The sequence below is a fragment of the Hydra vulgaris genome, chromosome 08, assembly GCF_038396675.1.
Source record: "Hydra vulgaris chromosome 08, alternate assembly HydraT2T_AEP".
Lineage (NCBI taxonomy): Eukaryota > Metazoa > Cnidaria > Hydrozoa > Anthoathecata > Hydridae > Hydra > Hydra vulgaris.
In genome coordinates, this window is record NC_088927.1 from 34,165,001 (window position 1) to 34,175,806 (window position 10,806).

At 25.2% G+C, this 10,806-nt stretch overlaps 1 protein-coding gene across 2 annotated transcripts in view; it reads right to left on the reverse strand.

Annotated features, from left to right (window-relative positions):
* The window catches only part of LOC100210457 (serine/threonine-protein kinase SMG1), a 125,666-nt gene extending 115,826 nt beyond the window's left edge, over positions 1-9,840 (reverse strand). For both annotated transcript variants that reach the window (XM_065803500.1, XM_065803499.1), the window contains exon 1: positions 9,449-9,840. In XM_065803500.1, the coding sequence (XP_065659572.1) occupies positions 9,449-9,800 (352 nt within the window). In that variant the 5' untranslated portion in view covers positions 9,801-9,840. The remainder of the gene's footprint in view (positions 1-9,448) is intronic.
* Between the last annotated feature and the right edge of the window lie 966 nt (positions 9,841-10,806).

Sequence of the window (10,806 nt, forward strand, 5' to 3'; positions counted from 1 at the left end):
CAATTGTTGGCTACAACGAGTTGATGTGGACGGCTCTTCAGCCACACTGTCGCGAACAGTAGCGATATTTTCGGCAGTACGAGCTGTACGAGCATGCGCTGGTCTTTTCACATCTCCTACAGACCCGGTTTGCTCAAATTTATGCACGATTTTTCCGATTTTACGCACATTTGGACGATTAAATTGACTGAAAAACTCACGAAGTGCACGATATGCATTTTGATTTTGAACGCCCATTTTCATAATAGGTCTGAATAACTTTAACGCGTTGCTCAATTGTGTAACTTTCCATGGTTCAAATTGAGTCAGTCTGAATTGAGAAATGACACATTAAATACAGAAAAATAATTTACGTTTAGGTTTGGTTCACATTCAACATCGGCCCTTAAAATTTAACCACCCTTTATATATGATGAAAATGCTGATGAAAAAGCATAAATTGTTACCACGATGCAAATAAAATTTATGAACTATATTGCTAAGAAATTTAAAACTGAATATGCTTTACAATAATTTAAAACTGAATATGCTTTACAATAATTTAAAATTGAATATGCGTAACAATAGAGATTTGTTTTTCAACAGTCGTCGAAAAACAAACCACTATTGTTACGCATATGCAAATTTTATCAACTCATCAAGTCAAACCAATTATTAAAGAAATTTCAATCAGCACATTTTTTAGTTACAAAAGAAAAAGGGTTTAGTTTTTACTCTGCATTGGCTTTGAAAAAGAAGTTCATCAAGTTGATTTGAAAAAGAAGTTCATCATGTTGATTTGAAAAAGAAGTTCATCAAGTTGATTTGAAAAAGAAGTTCATCAAGTTGATTTGAAAAAGAAGTTCATCAAGTTGATTTGAAAAAGAAGTTCATCAAGTTGATTTGAAAAAGAAGTTCATCAAGTTGATTTGAAAAAGAAGTTCATCAAGTTGATTTGAAAAAGAAGTTCATCAAGTTGATTTGAAAAAGAAGTTCATCAAGTTGATTTGAAAAAGAAGTTTATCAAGTTGATTTGAAAAAGAAGTTCATAAAGTTGATTTGAAAAAGAAGTTCATCAAGTTGATTTGAAAAAGAAGTTCATAAAGTTGATTTGGGAGATAGCTACTTAAGTGATTCTGCATGTGCTGAAATTGTAAAATACTTAAGTAAAAGTATTTTGCTAAATGATATAACCGAACCACTTAACGAAAACCGTATATCTTATTATGGAGTAATAAATGACGGTAGTAGCAGTGCTAAGTCAAAGGATGAAAAAGAGTTGTTTGAACTTATCTTGCATGATGCATTTACAAGATTGCAAATTAATTGCGATGTTGAAAAAGATTACACAAATATTTACTACTTTTTTAAACGAGCAAATTTAAAATGGCGTTTGTTTAAGCGACAATCACAATTCATTAACATTATTTTAGTAAGATATAAGAGACCAACAGGAACAAGATGGTTTGAGCATCAACTAAATGTGCTTAACTCTACAATTAGAAATCTTCTAATATTTTTAGGCTTTGCAAACCAGCAAATTTTAAATCCATATAATAAACAAATGAAATCTGCAAAAAGTATACTGCAGGGCTGTCTGAAAGATAATTTGAATATCTTAAAGATTATTTTTATTAGTATAAAAATAGATATTTTAAAAAGACTCGGACCAGTAAGTAAAATTCTGCAAGATTTGGAATTAATTCTTCCACAGCTTTTGACTTATCTTTGTGTGCTAAAATCATTAAAATTATTATCTTCGTGTGCTAAAATCATTAAAAAACTCTCTAAACTGTTAGCTAGGAAAAAGAAAAAGCATTTAAAAATTCAGACCTATTTCCAACACTTGTGAATTTTTGGAAGATGTAGTAATTGACCCTGACATAAATTTTGAAGTACGAAAAACGAAAGCAAAAGACTACTCCACTAAAAATCAAGCTAAGTATTCATATTATGGCTATTTATTGCAAGGGACTTTGGATGATGCGCCACTTCAATGTGCAAATTTTTTTACTGGCATTTTGAAAAAAAAATTTTTACTGGCATTTTGAAAAAATTAGACGAGTCGCTTTGTGTTAGGTTTCAATCTGTTACTGAAAATCCGTTATTTAATGCTATAGCATCTTTTCTTGAAACAAAGTCATATGTATTGGCGGAATCGTCTGATGAAATTCTTAACTTTGTTAATATTATTGTTGAATTCAAATCTAAAAATTACCAAGTGAAGTTGAAATATTATATGAGCACATCAGGCGCTTTTTAGCTCATAAAAGCCCTCCAAAACTTTGGCAAGCAGTATTTTTATCTAAGTATGAGCTAGGCATTTTAAACATTTTACATATAGTTGCTAAACTTGTTGTGAGCAGGGATGCGGAGTCCCAAAAAGGACTCCGGATTTGAAAGTCACAAAAAGATTACTTTATCCTAGTTTTTAGTATCCAGGAGCTCTAAAAATATAAATAAGTTTATGGGCTACTAATAGGAAAAAAATTAAAACTTTTAGATTAGAGGAACAACCGTTTTTTGAGCCCGGAGTCCTTAAGTATAATGGCGACAAGGACTCCGGGCTTAAAAACAATAAGTTTCAAGTCATTAAATCTCATGAATTTTTTTATTATAGCAGATAATAAGTCAACAATCATGTTTAGACCTTCTGGACACTACAGACTTGGAAAAAGTAGAGATATAAAGCTAGAGTCCTTTTGGGACTCCACATCCCTGGTTGTGAGTCTTTTTTTTTAAGTCTGAAAACTATGAAAAAAATTTTAAAAAACTGAAAAAGAAAACAATTCCTCACAAAAAAGAAAATATATAAGTTTTAAAATAAAACTCAAAAACTCAAACTCAAGGCAAAATTTACTTTTTGTTACATTATTAATTGCGGTTGAAATAAATTACTTCAAAACTTATCTTTTGAAATGTTTCATTAAAGTTACTAGTAAAAATAAAAACAAAAAAAAAATAAAAGCCATTAAATCATTCCATTGCAAAGGGAAGATTTTAATTTAACTCTTTCATAATTTAAAGTCTTTAAAAAAAGTAATCTTATGAAAGATTTTTAGAAAGATATGAAAAAATAGTTTTAAATGTTTTAATTTATCATAAAAAATACGTGCCTATTAAAATTTTTTTTACCTATTTAACCCTTTCGCGACTGACTTAAAAACAGCTATATGACTGCGCGTAAAATACTGATCTTGGATCATGATCAATTAAAGGAATATAAAATAAAAATTACTAGTCAGAATTTTACAAATAAGATCTTGTTTTTTTTGTCAAAGAATTGGCTTTCAGAAAATTAAAAAACTAAAAAAAAAATTTATTATCTTAGTAATGTGATCAAGATATATCATGTTGAAATTAACAAAAATACATTGTTTCTCTATGAAACCTTAAACAAATAAAGAAGAAATACATAAACATATTGCTTTTGATATTAAATAAATGAGACATTTATAGTGGCGATCAAACAAAAAAATCTTTACCAATATCATTGAAAAAAATATCAAGGATCATTGGCGATCAAACAAAAAAAATCTTTACCACTACCATTGAAAAAAATATCAAGGATCTCATTTATGACAGTATACTTTTTATCTATTTTTGTCATTTTTAAAAATTGATTTTTGAGTGATCTATAAACGCAATTAACAAACGGTTGAAGCATTAACTTAAGAAATTATTCTCATTTCAAAAATAAGTTTAAAGTTTTCCCCGATTGCTATAGATGATTTGAAATATTCAAAACTGTTTATGTACCGCCATGCGGGTCACTTGTCATTTAGAAACAAATTTTATGAACCACCATATGGGTCACCCGTCACGAAAGGGTTAATTTACACAAAATGCATTTATTTTAAACAATCAATGTAATTAATTCTTTATTTTATTTAAAGCCTTTGCGTAAAATAAAAACGTTAGAAAAGATAAATGGTTAATTGTTATTCATATTGTAATGACTTTTTTATTGCATTTAAATTATTAAAACAATAAAACAGCCGTGGTCAATTTGTAAAGAAAAAAAAATATTAACGTGATTAGTTACAGAGTGCGATCGCACAGCATTCCTGTCCAAGCCTGTATATATACATATGTATATATATATATATATATATATATATATATATATATATATATATATATATATATATATATATATATATATATATATATATATATATATGTATATCAGCGTGGAAAATAAGGAATTGAAGGCGAGCGGCCAATTCAATCGGCCAACTCAAGGAATTGACGGTCAATTGTTTTTTTTTTACAGTCAAAATTTTTCTTTTTTCTTTGTTTAAATCTTAGTAATAGTTCTTCTTGACTAAACTTTATAAATACAAAAATAAGTTAATGCTTGAAGGGTAAAGAATAAAATTTTAAAGGGTAAAATAATAACGATTTTAAATAAAATCAATGCTTTTTTGAAAAGCGCAGACAGGCAATTGATAATTTTTAATTTATTTAAAATTAATTCATTTCATTGCAATAACTTCGCCAATGGCGGGAAAAGCTGTGCAAAAAATAATAGAAAAGATTAAATTAAAAAAAAAGTACATAAGGGAGATTATATTCTTAATTACATATAATAATTTCAAATAATAATTAAATAAATCTCTGAAGAAGAACAACTTTTGCACATTTTATATCTCTTGCTCATTAAAATCGTTTCAAAAACTGCTCATGTTAATTAGTTAATAATGTTACTAACTCTTGTTTGCAAATACTATTTAAACTTAATATATATTACTTTAAATTGTTTTAAACATTCGTCTTCTTAGTAGTAAACAATTTGTTTAATGAAACACTATAAAAATTATTAAATTTACATAAAACGACATTTTTAATAAGTATATATATTTTTAATAATCCTGTTATAAAAAAAAAAGCGCAATCGCTCAATTAGTAATTTTTGGTAATAATTGGTGAAAAAAAGAACAGTACTAGTCTATTTTTTGTTATTTGTATGTTTTTTTATAATTTCATTTAACTTATGTCGATCTCTCTATTTACTACAAAAATAATACTATTCCATCTTTCTTTCATTATTTTTTGCCATAAAGTAGATTGATAAATAGTTTATAAACTATAACTGTTTAAAACTTAAACATTATCTCGAAATGAAAATATTGGAATAATACTGTTCTACTTTTCACCGATTCAATTATTAGATAAAAGTTTAATAAATTAGATAAAAAATAAATTTATTGGAACATTTTTAAAACAAAGATAAAAACCAGGCAGTATTGAAAAATAAATTAAAGAAAAAATTCACTTAAACTTCTTTTTGCTTTCAAATTTTTTGTTTTAACCCGCAATTAAAGTAGTGTATCATAAACAAGAAAAATTTTTGTTTTAACCCGCAATTAAAGTAGTGTATCATAAACAAGAAAAATTTTAAATGCTTTTTCAAAATTCAAATAATTTTATAAAATTTTAGTACATGCATTTTCCCAATAACACCCTGATTATTTGTCAAACCTTGCTTTTAAATCTCTGATTTTTTTTTTCAACCATTCAACCATGATCGGCAAGAATTTATTTTAGGAGATCAAATTAGCATTTTGAGTCATTTCAGGAGGTCATTGACCGTTGACTGGCCGTTATTTTCCACACTGATATATAGGTATATAGGTATATATATATTCATATATATGTATATATATGTTTATATATATATGCATGAACATATATATATATGTGTGTGTGTGTGTGTGTGTGTGTGTGTATGTGTGTGTATATATATATATATATATATATATATATATATATATATATCCTGTCGACATGCATCGTCCAGAGGAGGTCTGCTGGACATCTCATGGACGTCCAGACATCCATAAAATATCCACCAGACATCCCTAGGACGCCGCATGCCCAATGGGCATGTATATATATATATATATATATATATATATATATATATATATATATATATATATATATATATATATATATATATATATATATATATATATAAATATACAGCCCTAGGGTTTAGAAAAACCAAGATCAGCAAAAAATTGCGGACCTAAAATTGTTTTAGGTTGGCATCAGATCAGCACATAATTTTGACAAACATGCAAAAGCTTTGCATAAAATTTACAGGAAAATAAATGCAGAGTTTGCTGACTTTTCTTTTAAACATCAATGTTTAAAAACTTAAAAAATGAACGAAAGAATTGTTGATTTTATTTTAATAGTTTTATATTATTATTAATAAAACATTTGTTTTTTTTGTTTTTATTTTAATTGTTTTGTTTATAATTATAATAAATGATTCGTTTGGAATTTAAAAGGAAGATTTTGCCATTTCATTTAAAAATATTTTTAAAAAATGTCCGTTTTTTCCATTTGTATTGTAAATATTTTATCTAGAATTTAAATAAAAAATTTGTTTTGGTTTTTTATTTTATTTTCTCGTTAGAAATTTAAAAAAACAATTTTTTCTGTTTTTATTTTAATTGTTTTGTTTACAATTTACATAAAAGGTTTGTATTTAGAATTTAATTAAAACGCTCTTTTTCTGTTAAAATAAACTGGAATGCACCAAAATACCATTCTGAATAAACTAACGATCCATTAACTTGTTCTGCTGCCTTTTGTTTCTCTCTTTTTTGTTTCTCTTTCTTTTCTTTTTTTCTCTCTTTTTCTTCTTTTTTAAAAACAATTAAAAGTATGAACTTTTAATGGTTTTTATTCAAAGTTCTTTTCAAAATTTTTTGAAAAGGACTTTGAATGAAAACAATATGAAGAATAAACTTGAAATCATTAAATGACATCAATTAACTCATTTTTTATTTCCTCTAACAATATTCTTTTAATATTTAATATTGAATATTTTAACATTTTTTTATATTTATATCTTTTAATATTTAATTAAATATTTCAATATTGAATATTTCAATATTCCATATTTCAATACTAAATATTTCAATACTCAATATTTCAATACTCAATATTTCAATATTCAATATTTCAATAATCAATATTTCAATAATCAATATTTAAATATTTAATATTTAAATAATCAATATTTCAATAATCAATATTTCAATAATCAATATTTCAATATTCAATATTCAATATTTCAATATTCAATATTTCAATATTCAATATTTCAATATTTCAATATTCAATATTTCAATATTCAATATTTCAATATTCAATATTTCAATATTCAATATTCAATATTGAAATATTGAAACTATTTCAATATTGAAATATTGAAATATTGAATACTGATTTTTCTAATTTCCCAAAAGGAATATTATCATGTCTTGTTTCTCTTGGGCGAGAAGACTTTTGTTGTGATCTTTGTTCAATTAAAAAAATTAGACATATTTTAAAATCAAATTATCGCCTTTTTTTTAATGAAAACTCACAACAAAAAAACAAAAACCTAATATCACTTTTCAAAGCAACAACTTTATTTAGCTTTTTATATCAAAATCTTGAAGTGATTTCTAGAAACTTCTAAAATTGATTTTTAACTAGTTCAACAGATTCAACAGAAGTTCAACAGATTCAACAGAAGTTCAACAGATTCAACAGAAGCTAAACAGATTCAACAGAAGTTTAACAGATTTTGGTGATAAATGACTATGTTAATCAAGTTTTTGAATTAAAAAATTATTGATACAATGATTCTTTTTATTTTTAACTACCACAACTCTTTTAAGATAATATTTATCTCCCAGCCATTTGCTTTTGCCACTGTTCATAATCTCTAATAAATGATATGGAGATAATTACAGTTTAATTTATTATGTATAAGTTAATTCTCTTTTTTTCAGCTCATTTAAACTATCTAGAAAAAAAAAATTTACATTTGGTCTGTCTGATGACACATGTAAAATCTTGTAAAACATTTATCTATATTAGAAATACAGTTTAAGAATGTCTGCATAACATCAAGTGCAGTTGAACTCTGTATTAAGATAATCAATTATAACCATAATGTAATGAGGTGAAATAAATAGTGTAGATGTTAACTTATTTTTTCAAAAAGTGCTTTTTTGAAAAAAATTTTAAAGTCTAAATGTTGGACTTGGCAGGCTTACATTGAAACAACTTAGCAAAATCACTATCTGGAAATAATTTACTAAACAATTTTCCAGATTCATTTAAAGAAATAATTGAATATAAAACATACATAATATTTGTGAGACAGCTATTTAATCAATTATTTACTCTATACTTTTAAAAAAATTTGAAAATTAAGACTTTTTATTTGAATTTGAAACAAAAATTGAATGTTCCACCTGTATAAAGATTTCAAACATATAATATATGTTTGAAATAATGAATGTTTAGTATTTAAAGTATTTTTCTTATGAAAGAAATTAATAATATCATATGTTAAAATTCGAAAAATCCTATTACAATAAAAAAAACCTAACATTTAATTTAAACTCAGTTAAAAAAAAACTAACAAAAAGAAGAAATACTTAAGAATTAACATTATTATTAAACTTTATTTTATTGAGTTGAGTTGAGTTGTAAAAGTATACAGTTTATTTTCAGTTAAGCATTTATTTACAAAATAAACAATTGAGCAAATTTATCAAGTTTTGAGGAAACAAAGTATACAGTTGTTTCAACATTAACACACAGCTTGGGGATGCATTTTGCTGCGGGCTGTAAAGGATAAATAAAAGATTAATCTTAAATTTAAATTGATTTTTTTAAACACTAAAAATACAGATGAAATGAAGAAATACAAAAAAAAAAACAAATCATGCTGTTACACTAAACCATACTAGTATGGGTAACAACCTTAATAAAACGTACTAGTATGTGTCCCGCACTCAAGCATCAATCGTCAGAACACATACTAGCACATGCCTTGCATGCTATGTGTTAATCAAAAGATATTAGATGCTTTTGGATTCAATAATGTTAACCTTTTTTGTTTATTATACAGAGATAAAACATTTGAGATATTTGCTTAACATTAATTTTTCAAAACTTATATTTTTTTCAATTTTTATAAAAAAAAAAGAGCAGTGAGAATTAATTTTTGGAGGCCAAAATAGTAGTTTTATCAATTTCAGACATTATTTGAGCATTATTTTCCAAAGAAAATTTTCGAAATTTAACTGTCAGAGAATTCAAACTCGCCATCGATTAAAGAAAACCTACATTTTATACATTTTTTTTCTTTTCTTGAAATAAATCCGAGTTGTAATATTTTTATCCACAATTTAGCTCATTCATTGAGAATAATAAAAAAAGTTTGATTTAAAAAATGGAAAGCTGATATTGTATCAAGAGTCAAACAAAAAAGAAAAAAAAATTTCTTTTTTTTTTTAATTAATGTGTTGACATAACATTATCTCCAAAATTTAAAAGCCCTAAAATTGGAAACTTTTTTAGGTTAATATAAAAAATCATTAATTTTTTGATTAACTAGGATTTAAGAACTTAATTTTTAGTTTTAGGAAAAATAACAAAAGCTTCTTACCAATTGTCTCTGATGGCTTTTTTTCAGGACGTACTTTCTCTTTTATCTCATTTCTCAGTTTAGGATCTTTTTTTGAAGCAAGACTTTTCAAAGAGTTTGTTTCTTTCAATTGTCGTGGGCTTCTTAGCCGCTTGACTACTTTTGTTGAATTCACATCACGTCTTTTTCTCTCCTTATCGCGTTCATCCTTATTACGTTCATCTTGTTTGTATAAGTCAGAATCACTTTGGAGTCTATCATAATCTGAGCGTGGTCTCCGAGTTTCACCTGATTTTTCTCGTTTCCCAGGACTATTATCACGTCTTGTTTTTCTTGGGCGAGAAGAGTTTTGTTGTGATCGAGTACCACTCATCAGAGTGGTCAAGCTATTTTTAGAAACAAAGTGTTCTAAAAAAAAATTGTTTAAAGAAATACAAACTTTATGATTTATAGTTTATTGCCATGAATTATAAATTTTTGAATTATTCTATATCCAACTTTTTAATATAAATTAAAAATAAAATTGTTGTTGTAAAAACAAAATTATTATGTGTTAAATGAAATGAATCACTTAAATAAACACTAAATAAAAAATTCATTTAAATGAACACTGAAAAGCAAAATAAAAACCTAATATTACTTCTACAAGAAAATTTATTTTATGGAATACTGACACTAATGTACATTGTTGTACATTTGTTTAGATTAAACTAATTCAACTTTCTAATTAATCTAATTAAATAATGATAAACTTGCGCAGTGTACATTTATACCATTATTATACATAGAAAAAATTATTTTAAAAGTTTTATTTAATTTTTATTCTGTTGAGCAGCATTTCGTTGTTCTCTACACATAACATTAATGAAAAGAGATGATTTTGCATATTAGGTTGCTACTGTGTAATTAAACTAAAACGAAGAATAGGCTGAAATAACACCAGTGAGCACTAAAAATAAGCACTGATGAGTGTAAAATAAGACTGATGTTTGTGTATGTGTATGTGAGTGTGTTAATATATATATATATATATATATATATATATATATATATATATATATATATATATATATATATATATATATATATATATATATATATATATATATATATATATATATATATATATATATATATATATATATATATATATATATATATATATATATATATATATATATATATATATATATATATATATATATATATATCCACTTAAAACAAAGAAAAAGAGTGATGTGAAGTTACGATATTGAAAACCGCTCTACTTATATTACCAGGAGACCCGCGCTATAGAAATCCGATAATTACGCTCAAACAAATTTTTAAGTACATTGCCGTCGGACCTTTTTTATTTTAAATTAACGTCAAGGTACTGG